This window comes from Erpetoichthys calabaricus, chromosome 9 (genome assembly GCF_900747795.2).
Source record: "Erpetoichthys calabaricus chromosome 9, fErpCal1.3, whole genome shotgun sequence".
Taxonomy (NCBI): domain Eukaryota; kingdom Metazoa; phylum Chordata; class Cladistia; order Polypteriformes; family Polypteridae; genus Erpetoichthys; species Erpetoichthys calabaricus.
This window is the reverse complement of record NC_041402.2, coordinates 49329222-49349520: the sequence shown is the minus strand read 5'-3', so window position 1 is coordinate 49349520 and position 20299 is coordinate 49329222. Positions and strand designations below refer to the sequence as shown.

Sequence of the window (20299 nt, the reverse complement as noted above, 5' to 3'; positions counted from 1 at the left end):
CATAACTTTTCTCTGCAACACTCTTTCAAATGATTGAAATGTTTGTACCGAATGGAGGAAAGTGTTATGATTAGCACAAAGGATATTTATTTAAATGCTCTTGATTTACACCAATAGGACATTCTTTACCTAAGAAAGCTAAATGAAGAAGATAAAGTTGTTGCTGCAGATCACTGATATTGTACTACTAGAGCATTGGGTTCCATTAACAAAAAATAGCAATTATTTGGACCCTTTTGCTTTTGTAGTGAATTAAGTTTTCACCTTGCTCTTACAATGTTCACAAATTTAACTGCACAAATAAAATGGGATACCTTTTATTTTACAAATAAATCAATGAATCAATCAATGCTGCTGCTTCACCACCTTAGGCCACAAGTTCAACACGCCCTTGACCCTCTGCAGTTTGCATATCAGGAGAAGGTGGGAGCAGAGGATGCCATCATCTATATGCTACACCGATCCCTCTCCCACTTAGACAGAGGCAGTGGTGCTGTAAGAATTATGTTTCTAGACTTCTCTAGCGCCTTCAACACAATCCAACCTCTGCTCCTTAGGGACAAGCTGACAGAGATGGGAGTAGATTCATACCTGGTGGCATGGATCGTGGACTATCTTAAAGACAGACCTCAGTATGTGCGTCTTGGGAACTGCACGTCTGACATTGTGGTTAGCAACACAGGAGCGCCACAAGGGACTGTACTTTCTCCGGTCCTGTTCAGCCTATATACATCGGACTTCCAACACAACTCGGAGTCCAGCCACGTGCAGAAGTTTGCTGATGACACTGCTATCATGGGCTGCATCAGGAATGGGCTGGAGGAGGAGTATAGGGACCTAATCAATGACTTTGTTAAATGGTGCGACTCAAACCACCTACAACTGAACACCAGCAAAACCAAGGAGCTGGTGGTGGATTTTAGGAGGCCCAGACCCCTCATGGACCCAGTGATCATCAAAGGTGACTGTGTGCAGATGGTGCAGACCTATAAATATCTGGGAGTGCAGCTGGATGATAAATTAGACTGGACTGCCAATACTGATGCTCTGTGCAAGAAAGGACAGAGCCGGTTATATTTTCTTAGAAGGCTGGCGTCCTTCAACATCTGCAATAAGATGCTGCAGATGATCTATCAAACAGTTGTGGCGAGCGCCCTCTTCTACGCGGTGGTGTGCTGGGGAGGCAGCATTAAGAAGAAAGACTCCTCATGCCTGGACAAACTGGTGAGGAAGGCAGGCTCTATTGTTGGCATGGAGCTGGACAGTTTAACATCTGTGGCAGAGCAAAGGGCGCTCAGCAGGCTCCTATCAATTATGGAGAATCCACTGCATCCACTAAATAGTATCATCTCCAGACAGAAGAGCAGCTTCAGCGACAGACTGCTGTCACTGTCCTGCTCCACTGAGATTGAGGAGATCGTTCCTCCCCCAAACTAGGCGACTCTTCAATTCCACCCAGAGGGTAAACGTTAACATTTAACATTTTACAAAGTTATTGTCTGTTTTTCACCGGCATTATTATTATTATCAATCTTTAATTTAATATTATTTATTGTATCAATATACTGCTGCTGGATAATGTGAATTTCCCATTGGGATTAATAAAGTATCTATCTATCTATCTATCTGTCTATGAAACTTATGTCCTTCCATCTTTCGCAACAGCAGTGTTTTTAGACATGCAGAAATTCAGTTACTTAACTATTTACAGTTGTACGATGTACTAAAAGAGGTCACTGTGTAAATCAAAAAACACTGTGGAAGGCAAATTGTCTTTTCGCATGACTTTTGCAGGTCAGAACACGGGGTCAGCTATTGCGCCTAGAGAAATTTGCAGGTTAAGGGCCATGCTCAAGAGCCCAATGGAGTAACACCCCTTCTGGCAGTAACAGAATTTGAACCGGCAACCTTCCAGATATCAACTCCGATCCTTAACCTCAGAGCCACCACTCTGAATCATGAGACTGATTCAATGACATTTCAATCTTACCTGTCAAAACTGAGCTTTTCTTTATATAACAAAATGAATATAGGTAGTCACTAAATGAGATTAGTGCACAATAAACACCTTATAAACATCTGGATAGATGAAGAGTCCAGAAAGAGAAATGTGGTTGCACATGGTTATTTTCATTTGTAAACTTTAAAGCTGCAAGAAAGCTGATTAAGTGGCATGCAATTAAGAGAAAATGTAAATAAAAGTATAAAATATAAAGCAAAATAATCAAATGAAAATGAATATTTAAAAAGGGAAATGACTTAACAGTATGTAAAGGTGAGACATGCATCCCCTGACAGTATAAATACATTTTTGAATTATTAACATTTGTGATTAAATGTATAATCATGCCCCTGAGATGAACACTTTTTCTGGAAATGATTTAACCGTATGTAGAGATGAGACATGCATCCCCTATACACTGACAGTATACAGTACAGTGCATCCGGAAAGTATTCACAGTGCATCACTTTTTCCACATTTTGTTATGTTACAGCCTTATTCCAAAATGGATTAAATTCATTTTTTTCCTCAGAATTCTACACACAACACCCCATAATGACAACGTGAAAAAAGTTTACTTGAGGTTTTTGCAAATTTATTAAAAATAAAAAAACTGAGAAATCACATGTACATAAGTATTCACAGCCTTTGCTCAATACTTTGTCAATGCACCTTTGGCAGCAATTACAGCCTCAAGTCTTTTTGAATATGATGTCACAAGCTTGGCACACCTATCCTTGGCCAGTTTCGCCCATTCCTCTTTGCAGCACCTCTCAAGCTCCATCAGGTTGGATGGGAAGCGTTGGTGCACAGCCATTTTAAGATCTCTCCAGAGATGTTCAATCGGATTCAAGTCTGGGCTCTGGCTGGGCCACTCAAGGACATTCACAGAGTTGTCCTGAAGCCACTCCTTTGATATCTTGGCTGTGTGCTTAGGGTCGTTGTCCTGCTGAAAGATGAACCGTCGCCCCAGTCTGAGGTCAAGAGCGCTCTAGAGCAGGTTTTCATCCAGGATGTCTCTGAACATTGCTGCAGTCATCTTTCCCTTTATCCTGACTAGTCTCCCAGTTCCAGCCGCTGAAAAACATCCCCACAGCATGATGCTGCCACCACCATGCTTCACTGTAGGGATGGTGCCAGGTTTCCCCCAAATGTGACGCCTGGCATTCACACCAAAGAGTTCAATCTTTGTCTCATCAGACTAGAGAATTTTCATTCTCATGGTCTGAGAGTCCTTCAGGTGCCTTTTGGCAAACTCCAGGTGGGCTGCCATGTGCCTTTTACTAAGGAGTGGCTTCCGTCTGGCCACTCTACCATACAGGCCTGATTGGTGGATTGCTGCAGAGATGGTTGTCCTTCTGGAAGGTTCTCCTCTCTCCACAGAGGACCTCTGGAGCTCTGACAGAGTGACCATCGGGTTCTTGGTCACCTCCCTGACTAAGGCCCTTCTCCCCCAATCACTCAGTTTAGATGGCCGGCCAGCTCTATAGGAAGAGTCCTGGTGGTTTCAAACTTCTTCTACTTATGGATGATGGAGGCCACTGTGCTCATTGGGCCCTTCAAAGCAGCAGAAATTTTTCTGTAACCTTCCCCAGATTTGTGCCTCGAGACAATCCTCTCTCGGAGGTCTATAGACAATTCCTTTGACTTCATGCTTGGTTTGTGCTCTGACATGACCTGTCAACTGTGGGACCTTATATAGACAGGTGTGTGCCTTTCCAAATCATGTCCAACCAACTGAAATTACCACAGGTGGATTCCAATTAAGCTGCAGAAACATCTCAAGGATGATCAGGGGAAACAGGATGCACCTGAGCTCAATTTCGAGCTTCATGGCAAAGGCTGTGAATACTTATGTACAGTGGGGCAAAAAAGTATTTAGTCAGCCACCAATTGTGCAAGTTCTCCCACTTAAAAAGATGAGAGAGGCCTGTAATTTTCATCATAAGTATACCTCAACTATGAGAGACAAAATGAGAAAAAAAAATCCAGAAAATCACATTGTCTGACTTATGAAGAATTTATTTGCAAATTATGGTGGAAAATAAGTATTTGGTCACCTACAAACAAGCAAGATTTCTGGCTCTCACAGACCTGTAACTTCTTCTGTAAGAGGCTCCTCTGTCCTCCACTCGTTGCCTGTATTAATGGCACCTGTTTGTGCTTTCTCAATTTTTTTATTTTTAATAAATTTGCAAAAATCTCAAGTAAACTTTTTTCACGCTGTCATTATGGGGTGTTGTGTGTAGAATTCTGAGGAAAAAAATGAATTTAATCCATTTAGGAATAAGGCTGTAACATAACAAAATGTGGAAAAAGTGATGCGCTGTGAATACTTTCCAGATGCACTGTATATACATTTTTGAATTAATAACATTGGTGATTAACTGAATAACCATGCACCCAATATGTACACTTTTTTTAAATAATTATGGCTAGGAACCATATGGATAACCAAATAGGATGAAACATATCTTTATTAATTTTGAGTATTTGGGCATATCATGCAATATTTGCAAAAGAAATTCTTTATTAAAAGCTTGGCATAAAATGGTATAACATAACATTACATTCTCAAGCTCATTAATCCAATTCAAGGTTATAAGAAGGAATCACCTATGAAAAGCCAGCAAACACCTACACTCATCTAGAGTCAATTTATTACTAGATTTTCTATGGAGTTAATCTATTAATAGATTTTCTATGGGGTTAAGGTCAGGCGAGTTTGCTGGCTAATCAAGAACAGGGATACTGTACCATGGTCCTTAAACCAGGTACTGGTAGCTTTGGCACTGTGTGCAGGTGCCAGGTCCTGTTGGAAAATGAAATCAGCATCTCCATAAAGTTCGTCAGCAGCAAGAAGCATGAAGTGCTCTAAAACTTCCTGGTAGATGGCTGCGTTGACCTTGGACCTCAGAAAACACAATGGACCAACACCAGCAGATGACATGGCACCCCAAACCATCACTGACTGTGGAAACTTTACACTGGACCTCAAGCAACGTGGATTCTGTCCCTCTCCTCTCTTCCTCCAGACTCTGGGACCTTGATTTCCAAAGGAAATGCAAAATTTACTTTCATCAGAGAACACAACTTTGGACCACTCAGCAGCAGTCCAAAGGCGAGACGCTTCTGACGCTGTTTCTTGTTCAAGAGTGGCTTGACACAAGGAATGCTGACAGCTGAAACACATGTCTTGCATACGTCTGTGCGTGGTGGTTCTTGAAGCACTGAATCCAGCTGCAGTCCACTCTTTGTGAATCTCCCCCACATTTTTGAATGGGTTTTTTTTTCACAATCCTCACCAGGGTGCGGTTATCCCTAATGCTTGTACACTTTTTTCTACCACATCTTGTCCTTCCCTTCGCCTCTCTATTAATGTGCTTGGACACAGAGCTCTGTGAACAGCCAGCCTCTTTAGCAATGACCTTTTGTGTCTTGCCCTCCTTGTGCAAGGTGTCAATGGTCGTCTTTTGGACAACTGTCAAGTCAGCAGTCTTCCCCATGATTGTGTAGCCTACAGAACTAGACTGAGAGACCATTTAAAGGCTTTTGCAGGTGTTTTGAGTTAATTAGCTGATTAGAGTGTGGCACCAGGTATCTTCAATATTGAACCTTTTCACAATATTCTAATTTTCTGAGATACTGAATTTGGGACTTTCATTAGTTGTCAGTGTGGATGAAAAAGGCACACTGAAAAGCAGGCAGATAATATTTCTCAATTCTCTTTTTTATTCATTCAGAGTCACAGTAAGTAGAGATCCAAAAGAGCATAACTTATTGCCGCAAAGCTCAATTGAACACCAAGAAAAAATTAGGAGGGGTTTTTTATAATTCAGCATTTCATGATTAATAAGACAGAAAGAACATCCTTATCAAAACAGTAAAGTTAAACAATATGTCTGTTGAGCTAAGCATTATCTGTGTTCTCAAAGCTAAGCACAGGAGAGACGCCTTTGCATAAACTACAGGTACTTTCTGCAGCCTTGTGACCTTGTCCCTGAAACATTCACTCTGAGAGAGGAAAAAAACAAGAAACAGCTTAGATTTTATTCATGTGGACACTATTTCTCCTGAACCCTGGAATAACATATTTTTGTTAGTTCATAAGCCAAAGCGTCTCTCACTGGCAAGTTACAAAATAGTTATTATAAAAATTCTAATTTACTAAACACACAAAATACATGGTGCTGAGGAGAACATTCTTCTTCTACATCAGTTATAATCATCAACATTAAAAGAAATAAACATTTGAAATACATCAGTCTGTGTGTAATGAATGAATCTAATATACAAGTTTCACTTTTTGAATGGAATTACTGAAATAAATCAACTTTGTCATGATATTCTAATTTAATGACCAGCACCTGTATACTTTCCCTAGGCATTGTATGTAATACCTTGGCATTATATAGAATGACAAATGCTATTTAGGCAAAGTATTAAAAAAGAATCATGAAAAGGCTTTTTATTGAAAAGACATATATAAAAAAGAAAGAAATACAAAATAAAAGTATAGGACTTTCTTATTGAGGAAAACAAGAGAAAATAAAATATGAACCTACTTGTTGCAACAAGGAAGGAAAAAATTTTATTTTAAATTGCACTTAATTTGTCTTTTGCACATAAAAGTAAAACTTGAAAAGAGTGTCATGAAAAGGCCTTCATTAAAAATTACATTAATGAAAAAAGAAAATATCAAATAAAATACAGAACCTTCTTACTGAAAAAAATAAGAGAAAAAAAATTAACCTACTTGTTGCAACAAGGAAGGCTTGAATGGCATTTTCAATTGCACTTCATTGGTTTTTTGCATTAGCAGGAGTATTTTATACTTCGCCGGTTTGTCTTTTAGCATTGCATAGAATGCCTAGGACAAGTGTGAAATATTAATTGTTTCATACTTTGACATCCAATTTTCGGCATTCTATATATTGCCTGCTTTTCATACATTACCGGTAACATATATATAGGCCCCCCTAGTTATTTTTTTATATATCTAAAAAAAAAAATAACTAGGCGGCTCCACCCCCGGCTTGCTTCACTCGCCCACCCCCGGGTTTGGTTTACCAGATAAACAATTTAAAGAGATTATTTTCATGTGAATTGTTACATATGCATTATTTTCACTTTTACTTTAAAATGTTTGTAAAAACAATATTTGTCTTTTATTTCCTGCCCCGGGCGTGGTTAAATCTCTTTCTCGTGGGACGTATAAAGCTGCTCGCGTTGTGAAGGGGGGGGCTGAACACATGCTAAAGAGATGCGGTTGGTTCAGCTGCCATCTTGCTGCTGCTGCTAGCGAGCTGAGTGTTCTGCTTGTCTCGCTTTGCAACTATCATTTAAAAGCCTGTACAGCAGCTGTCCTTTTGCCACTTCGCGTCTCTGCTGCTAGTGTTGTGAAGTGGGGGGGGTGCTGAACACACGCTAAGGAGATGCGCTCGGATCATCTGCTGGCGAGCTGCGTGTTCTGCTTGTCGATTGTCATTGTTTTAAGAGCTGGGAAGCACATGAAGTGTGTCTGCCAAAAGCATTCCAACAACTGCTAGGTGAGATGTTCATGAACTTGTTTTAAATTGTTTGTAAATAGGACGTGACGTGCAAAAGTCACCATCTTACGGGTTTTGCTTCCTATGGTTTTAATGTCTAGTCTTGCATGTCGTCAAAGTGTCTCTCCGAGATGATCAGGTCTCGATCACTTTGCTCAACCTCCCCAGAGGTACACTACGCGTCTCTCCCGCTCGCGTTGTGAAGGGGAGGAACTGAACGCACAAAAAGGAGAAGCGGACGGATCTGATACTGGCTTTGTGCTGCTGCTGCTGAGGTGTGTGTTCTGCTTGTTGCGCTGTGCGTCGATCATTTAAAAGCCTATACAGCAGCTGTCCTTCTGTCTCACTGCCGTGTCTCGCGTGATGTTAAAGTGTCTCTTGCGGGATGTCAAATTGTCTTCTGAGAAGATCACGTCTCATCTCCCTGCCAAGAATTTTTTTTTATAATAAAGAGATATAGCTATGGTTTTACTCCGCAGTGAGGTTGTTTAGGAATAAAGAAAACCTGAAACATTCTGACACAGAACCAGTTCAATGCCAACAGTCCTTGGCAGGTGGGAACATCTGTTTACAAGCATATTGCTATCATTTTGCACACTCTGGTTGGTGGTGTGATATGGAGCAATGTTAACATTTCATTCCTAGCATATTTCTAGCACTTCTGGTGTGAAAGTGGCATATTAATTATCAGCAAGTATTACTGAAGCAGAATATTAACAGATGATAAATAAAGAAATTCAAAAACAGGAATTATATATGGATTGATCATAAAATATGGGGAGGGGAAAGGAAACACTTGACATCTGAGATGATTCAAAACCAGACTTGAATTTAAGATGGATCCCGATTACTAAATTGTAAATGTTAGACTTAGTTGACTGTTTATGTAATATTTTTATTCATTATTCACCTTTTAAATGTAAAACTCTGTACAGACAAAGAACCAAGTCAGTATTTAAACCCCAGAATCTGATTTAAGGTTTTGGAAAATTCCCACAAACAACAGTATAAAATGTATGGAAACCTAGGGAACATTAGGAACATTCTGCATTTCATATATATAAACAAATTTATCATGGTCATGACCATAGCCAGAACTACACCTTGTTAAGAAATACTGTGGAAAGAAAAGGTATAAAAAGAATCCCAGAAAAATACTGTTTCATGATAAGATGTTTCATTTAGAAAATGGTCAACATGTTTTAATTGGCTATACAGTAACTTTAATTTGATTCTGCCACAACCTACTGCAGTTAGGTTTAGTATCCAAATTGAAATCAAGCACAATGTACAAACAATGTACATTAAGTGGTTAGGAGCATGTGCTGATAGGATGTTACCGCACCCAACACATGATGAACCAACTGGATTGGGACCCGAGTGCAGCGGGTGACACCTCTGCACCACACTGGAATAGTGTGAGGTTTTTAACGGTGCCTAGAGTGCCAATCCTGCCACCAACCCCCTAGTTTTTCCTGTAAGTTGGATGACCTGCTTGCAGAGCTGAATGCAGATTAATGTCATACCCTAGATGAAGCAATTGCAGGTGAAGAGCCTTGCTCAATGGACCAACAGAGTAGTCTCACTTCTGGCATTTGAACCAGCAACCCCCCAATTGCCGATGCAGATTCCTAGACTCAGAGCCACCACTCAGCAATGTACATTAAACATAATGTAAAAACAATGCAATTCTTCATTCAAGTTTTTAGATATCTTTTCTCTGGTTTAGCATTTTAGAAATGATAATCAAACAAGCTGTATGCCTCTATACTGTGGAAGAAACATGCAAAACTATGGAAAAACAAGCATAACACATAAACAAAATTCAAATATTAAGCTGAAGCAATGCAACATAGAAATACAACAAGCCTGCCAAAATGCCTCCCCTACCAACCACAGGTATAGTTAAGGAACACATGTGGTCTTGTTTAGCACATGAATTATTTAAACCAAATGGTCATTGCTTACAAAAATCAAAAGAAACAAGGTATGAGAATAATAGCTTACCCATCCCTTCCTTTGCTGACAATCTTTACTTCAAAATAGTATATTCCACAGGCCGCTGGTATGGGGTGAGTAGCTCTAACGGATGCAGCATCTTTGTGGTTTTTCCCATGACCTATGCAAAAAGGGGAAGTAAAACTTATTACAACCATCCATCCATTATCCAACCCACTATATCCTAACTACAGGGTCACGGGGGTCTGCTGGAGCCAATCCCAGCCAACACCGGGCGCAAGGCAGGAAACAAACCCTGGGCAGGGCACCAGCAATCAGTATTAATTCCCAACAATCTATATTTCCTCACCTAATCCACATGGCAAAGGATGTACAGTTTGTCCTGTAAAACGGAAAGCAATTCAAGTATTAAATTAGATAAAGCACATGCAAATTACAGTACAATTAAATCAATTTCAACACTGTTAAAAAGCATTCTCACTGTTTTAATAAATCATTTTTAAAAGTAACATCTACTATACTGTTTTGTGTTTAGTGAAGAATACCAAGTCAATGTTACATGAGAAAAGCAACAGAAAAACAGAATGATGGATGATATATTTAATACAGAAAACCTGATGCATCCATTCCTACTGTGCTGATACAAGTAACCTGCCTGTGTAAATTAATGATGATTTTCCAACAATAAGTCACTTTTTATAAATGGATAACAGTAGGCTATCACCAGTATCAAGGATGACTTTGAATACTCCTTATCAGACATGTATTAACTGCATAAAGTACATTGATTCTGGACTGTGAGACCTATGTTACTGTGGACATGATTTTTTCCATTTGTATTAAATTGTACTGTTTTTCTGGTTTTCATCAATAATTCTGTTTTTGTCTCTAATGTCTCTGTGATTCAAGAGGACTGTGTAAAAAATTCATTGTTTACAGGACATACTAACAGAACAAATGCAGCACTTGTCCAGTGCTGCTTATTATCTGATGTTTTCAGATAAAAATAAAAATAACCTTACTTAATTAGACATAGACTTTAAGTACCATCCCTTTCTTTTCTGACAATATATATATATATATATATATATATATATATATATATATATATATATATATATATATATATATATATATACATACATACATATATATATTCATACAGTCATACATCCGGCGCCGCCGAGAGTGGCAGCCTTTTCAGCAGCTCCGTGTATGACTGTATGTGTATGTGTACTTTTCTACTTTTATTTTTCTATTTTTATTTATTGATCACTCCTATCACTTTATTTTATGTGGATTTGTTCACTGGACACACTTACTTTTACAACATGGGCATGGATTTTTACACGCCGAGACTCGCCTATTCAAGTACAGTGATCCCTCGCTATATCGCGCTTCGCCTTTCGCGGCTTCACTCTATCGCGGATTTTATATGTAAGCATATTTAAATATATATCACGGATTTTTTGCTGGTTCGCGGATTTCTGAGGACAATGGGTCTTTTAATTTCTGGTACATGCTTCCTTAGTTGGTTTGCCCAGTTGATTTCATACAAGGGACGCTATTGGCAGATGGCTGAGAAGCTACCCAACTTACTTTTCTCTCTCTCTCTCTCTTGCGCTGACTTTCTCTGATCCTGACGTAGGGGGTGTGAGCAGGGGGGCTGTTCGCACACCTAGACGATACGGACGCTCGTCTAAAAATGCTGAAAGATTATCTTCACGGTGCTACCTTCTGTGCAGCTGCTTCTTGAAGCGACATGCTGCACGGTGCTTCGCATACTTAAAAGCTCAAAGGGCACGTATTGATTTTTGACTGTTTGTTTTTATCTCTCTCTGTCTCTCTCTCTCTCTCTCCGTGTTCCTGACGAGGGGGTGTGAGCTGCCGCCTTCAACAGCTTTGTACCGGTGGTGCTTCGCATTCTTGAAAGCCAAACAGCCCTATTGATTTGTTTGCTTTCCTCTGTCTTTGACAGTCTGTGCTCCTGACGGGCACTCCTTTGAAAAGGAAGATATGTTTGCATTCTTTTAATTGTGAGACGGAACTGTCATCTCTGTCTTGTCATGGAGCACAGTTTAAACTTTTGAAAAAGAGACAAATGTTTGTTTGCAGTGTTTGAATAACGTTCCTGTCTCTCTACAACCTCCTGTGTTTCTGCGCAAATCTGTGACCCAAGCATGACAATATAAAAATAACCATATAAACATATGGTTTCTACTTCGCGGATTTTCTTATTTCGCGAGTGGCTCTGGAATGCAACCCCCGCGATGGAGGAGGGATTACTGTACTCAACTTCGAGCGCTGAGAACAAATGCCAGTGCCGGTGTGGTTCCCTATTTACCCGACGAGGTAAGAAGGCGGTATCGTGGCAGCAGAGCGGGCACTAAGCTAAAAATGAAGCGGCTTGCGAGAAAGTGGCGTTTTAAGCCTTCGGTGCCTTCTGTGATTCTGGGGAATGTGAACTCAATCTCAAATAAGATCGACGAACTGGCTGCGCTGGTGAAAAATGTCAGAACCTACAAAGAATGCAGTTTGTTGTGTTTTTGCGAAACTTGGCTAACTAACACCGTCCCAGATGCTAATGTGGAACTACCCGGGTTTAGCACAGTTAGAGCGGACAGAGATGCAAGTACCTGTGGGAAGCACAAAGGAGGAGGACTCGCTCTCTATGTTAATACACGGTGGTGTAACTGTGGACATGTTAACGTGAAAATCTCCACTTACTGCAGGGACATCGAACTGTTGGCCATAAGTTTACGTCCCTATTACTTGCCCAGAGAGTTTGGACACGTCATTGTTGTTATTGTATACATTCCTCCTCGGGCGGACGTGGAGTCAGCGAGTGACATCATCCATTCTGCTGTTGCTAGATTACAAACGCAGCACCCAGAGGCGCTTGTGCTAATCGCTGGAGACTTTAACCATGTGACGCTGGACAAAACATTACCTGCATTCTCCCAGTATGTGGACTGTAACACCTGGGGAAATAAGACTATTGATTTACTGTATGCAAACGTTAAAGACGCATACAGCGCCACCCCTGGTCATAACCTGGTTCTGCTTCAGCCTCACTATAAACCAAAAGTGAGAGTCCTACGTGTAACCACACGATCATTCAGGAAGTGGACCCCGGAGACTGAGAATACTCTGAGAGAATGTTTTGGAACTACAGACTGGGATATCCTGCAGGGATCTCATAGTGAGAACATTGAGGAAGTTGTTGACTGCACTACTGACTACATCAACTTCTATATGGACATTGTAGTTCCAATAAGATCTGTACGCTGCTATGCTAACAACAAGCCATGGATTACAAGTGATATCAAGGGCCTTTTGAACCAGAAGAAAAGGGCTTTTAAAGACGGTGATCAGCATGAGCTCAAGCGCGTGCAGAAGGAACTCCGAGTCCAGCTCAGGGCTGCGAAGGAGCAGTACAGGAGAAAGCTGGAGCAGAAGTTGCAGAATAACAGCATAAAGGAAGTGTGGGATGGGATGAAGATCATCACTGGCTGCAGCTCAAAGTGGGGTACCACCATCGAGAGAGACGTGGAGCAAACCAAATGAACAACTTCTTCAACAGGTTTGACCACCCTAACCCACTCTCACTCTCACCTCGGAGTACTGCACCCTCCACACATCCTTCTGCTGATACCAGCATAGGAGAGACATCCCCACACACAATTACAGCAGCGCAGGTGAGCAGAGAGCTGAGGAGACTTTGTGCTAGCAAAGCAGCGGGTCCAGATGGAGTATCGCCACGACTGCTGAAGGTCTGTGCTTCGGAGCTGGGGGGTCCTCTACAGCGCATCTTCAACCTGAGCCTGGAACAAGGGAGAGTCCCGAGGCTTTGGAAAACATCTTGTATCACCCCAGTCCCAAAGGTATCACGTCCTAGTGAGCTGAATGACTTTCGGCCTGTTGCTCTGACATCACATGTGATGAAGACTATGGAGAGGCTGCTGCTTCACCACCTTAGGCCACAGGTTCAACACGCCCTTGACCCTCTGCAGTTTGCATATCAGGAGAAGGTGGGAGCGGAGGATGCCATCATCTATATGCTACACCGATCCCTCTCTCACTTGGACAGAGGCAGTGGTGCTGTAAGAATTATGTTTCTAGACTTGTCTAGCGCCTTCAACACAATCCAACCTCTGCTCCTTAGGGACAAGCTGATAGAGATGGGATTAGATTCATACCTAGTGGCATGGATCGTGAACTACCTTAAAGACAGACCTTAGCATGTGCGTCTTGGGAACTGCACGTCTGACATTGTGGTCAGCAACACAGAAGCGCCACAAGGGACTGTACTTTCTCCGGTCCTGTTCAGCCTATATACATCGGACTTCCAATACAACTCGGAGTCCTGCCATGTGCAAAAGTACGCTGATGACACTGCTATCGTGGGCTGCATCAGGAATGAGCTGGAGGAGGAGTATAGGGACCTAATCAATGACTTTGTTAAATGGTGCGACTCAAACCACCTACAACTGAACACCAGCAAAACCAAGGAGCTGGTGGTGGATTTTAGGAGGCCCAGACCCCTCATAGACCCCGTGATCATCAAAGGTGACTGTGTGCAGATGGTGCAGACCTATAAATATCTGGGAGTGCAGCTGGATGATAAATTAGACTGGACTGCCAATACTGATGCGCTGTGCAAGAAAGGACAGAGCCGACTATACTTCCTTAGAAGGCTGGCGTCCTTCAACATCTGCAATAAGATGCTGCAGATGTTCTATCAGACAGTTGTGGCGAGCGCCCTCTTCTACGCGGTGGTGTGCTGGGGAGGCAGCATTAAAAGGAAAGACGCCTCACGCCTGGACAAACTGGTGAGGAAGGCAGGCTCTATTGTTGGCATGGAGCTGGACAGTTTAACACCTGTGGCAGAGCGAAGGGCGCTCAGCAGGCTCCTATCAATTATGGAGAATCCACTGCATCCACTAAATAGTATCATCTCCAGACAGAAGAGCAGCTTCAGCGACAGACTGCTGTCACTGTCCTGCTCCACTGACAGATTGAGGAGATCGTTCCTCCCCCAAACTATGCGACTCTTCAATTCCACCCGGGGGGGTAAACGTTAACATTTAACATTATACAAAGTTATTGTCTGTTTTTCACCTGCATTATTATCATTCTTTAATGTAATATTATTTATTGTATCAGTATGCTGCTGCTGGAGAATGTGAATTTCCCATTGGGATTAATAAAGTATCTATCTATCTATCTATCTATCTATCTATCTATCTATCTATCTATATATATATATATATATATATATATATATATATATATATATATATATATATATATATATATATATATATCCATCCATCCATTTTCCAACCCGCTGAATCCGAACACAGGGTCACGGGGGTCTGCTGGAACCAATCCCAGCCAACACAGGGCACAAGGCAGGAAACAATCCTGGGCAGGGTGCCAACCCACCGCAGTATATATATATATATATATATATATATATATATATATATATACACATACATACATATACTTATATATACATACACATATATATATATATACATATACACACACATATATATATATATATATATATATATATATATATAAAATATAAATATATATAAATATATATATATAAATATAAATATATATACTGCGGTGGGTTGGCACCCTGCCCAGGATTGGTTCCCTGGTTCCCTGCCTTGTGCCCTGTGTTGGCTGGGATTGGCTCCAGCAGACCCCCGTGACCCTGTGTTCGGATTCAGCGGGTTGGAAAATGGATGGATGGATGGATGGATAAATATATATATATATATATATATATATATATATATATATATATATATATATATAAATACAAATATAAATAAATATATACATATACATAAATATAAATATATATATATATATATATATTTTTTTTTTGTTTTGTGCGAGCGTCGTTTTTTTACGATGGCCGATTATCGTGAGCAACGCGCGGCAGTGAAATTTTGTTTTCTTCTTGAAAAAACTGTTGCAGAAACTATTGTTATTGAAACGGTATGACAACCCTGAACCACCCACCCTACTCACCGGATTTAGCTCCATGTGATTTCTTTTTGTTCCCTTGGATGAAAAAAGACTTGAAAGGAAGGTGTTTTGCTGACGTCGAAGAGGTAAAACAAGAAACGACCACAGCATTAATGGGCATTACTTCAGACGAATTTAAAAAATGTTTCGAACAATGGAACAAACGGTTAGATAAGTGTATTTCCGCCAATGGAGAGTACTTTGAAGGAGACTAATTGTAGTTTGTACAGAAAATTAAATTAAACACGTTTTAAAATATTTCCGGTTATTTTTGGGTCCCCCCTTGTATGTATATATATATATACACACACACACACACACACACACACACACACACATACATACATATATACCTACATACATATATGTACATATACATACATATATACGTATACATATTTTGCATAACTGGAAATGCTGACACTACTCAAAACAACAAATTGAGCACTCAGCAACACTTAACTGGGGAGCAGCTTATCAACTTGCAGGTTTTCTCTGGCTGCAGCTAGTCTGTTCTAAAACAACTTTTTTCCCCCCATGTTAACACCTAGCATGCCTGCTTCTTTTACTCTGACCCCAAGATGTTTTACAAGAGGACTAATCCATGATCTTGCTTTGTCACTGAAATCACATCAAAGCTCAATATGTGAACTTTTTTAACCAATTAGAAAACACAATCCAGAAGGTATATTACAGCACTTAGCACAAATTCATCCATCCAGTATCTTAACATGGTTATCCAACTCTGAATGCAAATGAAGCACTAGACCACCTGTCACCGCCATGATTAGAGTTCTTACAGAAAATAAAAAAAGACAATGAACAGACAGTACAGTGATATAATGTAGTTATAATAAATCTAATTTGAATGTAATAAAAGAATGATTTTCAGGCACAACATTTAACCGAAATTAAATTGATTACTGAGAGCCTCATCTAGTTACACTTGGATAAACTTTTCCATCAATTATACTGATATCTACTTTGTATACATAAATATGGTGCATGACATGCTTTAAATATACATACACTATATACATACACTAAATTAATTTAGTGTAACACATATTAACTTTAGTGCAAGGAAAAGTTGACATCAGTTTACATTTGAGGTCACCTGGTGGTTATCCTGCTGCTTTACAGCTCTAAAATACTAAATTGGATTGGGTTAAGCAAGTGTAGTAATAGGTGCATGGATAGTTCAACCTCTATCATTGTTGCATTGAATTCCAAGTGTTCATTTAGGCATGGAAGGAAAAGAAAATTAGTTGTTCAAGGGCAAGAGATGAGAAAAAAATCAAAATAAAATGGTCTTAGGCCAAAAGCTAAAAACAGATTCTAGAAATCAAAGCCCAAAAAACCCAAAAAAGTTGGAAAATGGCACGAGAACCTCCATGTTTCTATCAATCTGAACAGGTGAGTGAGGAGACAGTCACTTAGCATTTGGACTATAAATGTACAGACCTCAGTCAATAGACATACAATGGGACAAGACAGTAACTCTGTAAATCACAGGACCAGTTCTTTTTACAAGAGTGTACAGGCCAATGTATCTAGGATCCAGGAAAACTACCAAAGTTGGAGTACAAGGTGTGGATTCTGTCAAAGATGATGATTTTATGAAATCACTGTAACTGAAACATTGCCTTAATAAAGATGCCCACCATTTCTTTAGCCATAGGGGATTTTTAACTGGACACTGTAAATGAGGGCTTTTTGAAAATCTATGCACTACAAATAATATAGTAGTAGAGCCACGAGATTAAGTTAAATCTGCAATCTCCTCCCACTGGAGCAAGGAGTGGAGTCTTCCCCTGAAGAGAGGAGTGGTAGCAATAACCTGATGGGTTAACTTATAGCTGATTTTGCCCTACAACTCACCAATGCCCAGCGCATAAACTGTACCAATAGGGACTCTGTGTTTTGTCAGCCTTTATAGGGTGGAGGACATTCCCTTGATGGAGACAGACAGGTGGCCCCACATCCTGGGGAACTACCCATAAAATCCATGGAACACTGTAGAAGCATGGACACTCAGAAATTAAATAATAATACACAAAACTAATTTAAAAAAAAGCACAGAATAATGCAAATCAACAACACAAATAATAATGTTCATGCAATAGAATGAATTAAACATTAGGAAAAACAAAGATAAAAAAAGAATTTAAACACCTAACTTTATGTTGAAGAGCTCTCCATTTCCCACGTTACTATTTTGCTTGGTTAGCGTTAATTTTTTTAATAAAAACAACAGAAATGTAATTAGTACTACAGAAAGGGTGTGTAAGAATTGCACCCAATCATAATACTCAATACATTTACTTCAATTCAAATTGTAGTGAGGGTCTGGATGGCACGGGCAGGGGCCAAAGCAGTTTCTTTGATGTTTCAAATGCCTCTAGAGAAAATGTTTTTGTCAGGGTATTAATAGGGGAGATAACTATATTAACATTCTTTATAAATAGTTAATTGTGTACCCTACAAAATATTGTTCTTGCTTAAAGTTCTCTGGGACATAATACTGTGACCAGGTGAGGAAACCGAACAGAGTCACATGGAGCTGTGAAGAGGTCAACACATCTTGTGCCTTATATTAAATTTAACAGATAAATGATAGATCATAAATTAATAAGGATAAAAACCAATAAATTTGTTTATTTCTACATCAACTCCGTATAGGTAATCCCTGGACTGGGATATTTACTGCACAGTCTTGAACCAAGGGTGAAGCAGCACAGATTCCAGTGACCCCAAGCAACTGTTGTTCCTATTTCACGGCTTCTTTACCTCTGCATAGTCAGCTGTAATATGATTCATGCATGGATGTGCGTATCTACACAGTAACAGTTTGACTTCTTCAGTATCCTCACTGGTTAATTACACTGAATGTATGCAGCATGAAAGGGTCAGCTGTGCATTCACAGGGACAGTGCAGTTTCCATTTTTAATTTTGGTTAATAGCGCACAGCCACTTTTTGATATTGACTGTGTGCACCCATTTTTAGATGTTATTATCATGCACTCCTGATAATTCATACTACTCATCTTTTGATGCTTTCATGCACCATTTCTTTTATTTTACACACTGATTTTCATTTTGGTGTACTGACTGTTTTGTTATTTTTTTAAATTCTTTTTCATACATTTTTTGAACATTTTACACACATATTTTTCACGTTAATTTAACATACTACTTTTATTTTATGCTCTGATTTTTTTTTTTTTTTTTTAACATTCTTCTTTTTAACTTTAAACAAAGAATTTTTTTCTTTTTTTTGTTGTGACATTTTGCTCATTGTTTTCCAGAATACATTCATCTATGCCCTTAGACTCTGGCTTGGCCAATGCATACATTTTTCTTTTAGGTAAGGGGGCTTAAACTAGTACTTCTATGGTACAGTGATAATCCCAATGAGGGCGAGGCACTAAAGACTTCTGTTTGCTAAAATCATTAATAAAATCTTCATAGTTTAAGGATTTCTATGATAAAGGTGATTTGGGAGGGTTTTCATCAGACACTTCTATAAAACAGAAATGATTCCAACTTTCCAAATCCCCAGTGGCCCAACTGACAAGCTTCTCAAGATAGGCAATACCTGAAATTATGCATGATATAGAACTTTAAATAACAGCAAATATTAGCATTTTTCATTGCAGAGATTTTCAACTTGCAAATTAACTGGAGAGGTATACTCTAACAGCCCATTATCAATAAGTGTTCTGTCCTAACAGAGGATGAAGCAGATTAATAGATAATGGGACAGAACGTGAAACATAGACATAAAACAAGGCCATATTTAGCTATAAAAAAATGTTTCTTTTAACCAAACTGTCTGTGCAAAACAAAAACAGTACTTAAAAATTCAAATGCAAGGAATCTTAAGCCAGGAAAACTAAAACTCAACAACTGCACAAAGTTTTGCTTTAAAACCATAATCTTGACAACAAGGAAGTGGATGGCACTGACCTTAATACCATTGTGTTAGTGACTTCTAATCACTCATCTGTAGCCACAGTATAGCAAACACACATCTTTCAACATAGCAACCCCCCCCATGAAAAACTATATGGCTTTAGGTTAAATGTGACTATATTTCAACAGACAAAAATGAAACTGAAACAAATAAAATGAGGCTGCCACTAACGATTATTTTGATAATCGATTAATCAGGCAATTATTTTGTCGATTAATCGATCATTTTAATTGTTACATCCATCCATCCATCCATTCATTCATCCAACCCGCTATATCCTAACTACAGGGTCACGGGGGTCTGCTGGAGCCAATCCCAGCCAACACAGGACGCAAGGCAGGAAACAAACCCCAGGCAGGGCACGTGCACACACACACACACACACACAAACACACACACACACACACACACGGGACAATTTAGAATCGCCAATGCACCTAACCTGCATGTCTTTAGACTGTGGGAGGAAACTGGAGTACCCAGAGGAAACCCACACAGATATGGGGAGAACATGCAAACTCCATGCAGGGAGGACCCAGAAAGCGAACCAGGGTCTCCTAATTATATATATATATATATATATATATATATATATATATATATATATATATATATACACACATATACACACACACACACACACACACACTACCACTATAGGCTTCTAATGCTCCTTTAAGTCGATGCTGGTTTCTTCTTACGTTCACAGTTTCTTTACTTTCACTTGAAAGTTTGGTACTGTAGATCAATTGGCCCTA

General features: G+C 39.6%; 1 protein-coding gene across 1 annotated transcript in view; it reads right to left on the bottom strand.

Moving 5' to 3' along the window:
• ranbp10 (RAN binding protein 10) overlaps window positions 1-20299 on the bottom strand; it is a 133987-nt gene that overhangs the window by 86582 nt on the left and 27106 nt on the right. Inside the window, exon 2 of the mRNA XM_028809625.2 lies at window positions 9559-9670. Within this exon, the coding sequence (XP_028665458.1) occupies window positions 9559-9670 (112 nt within the window). The remainder of the gene's footprint in view (window positions 1-9558; window positions 9671-20299) is intronic.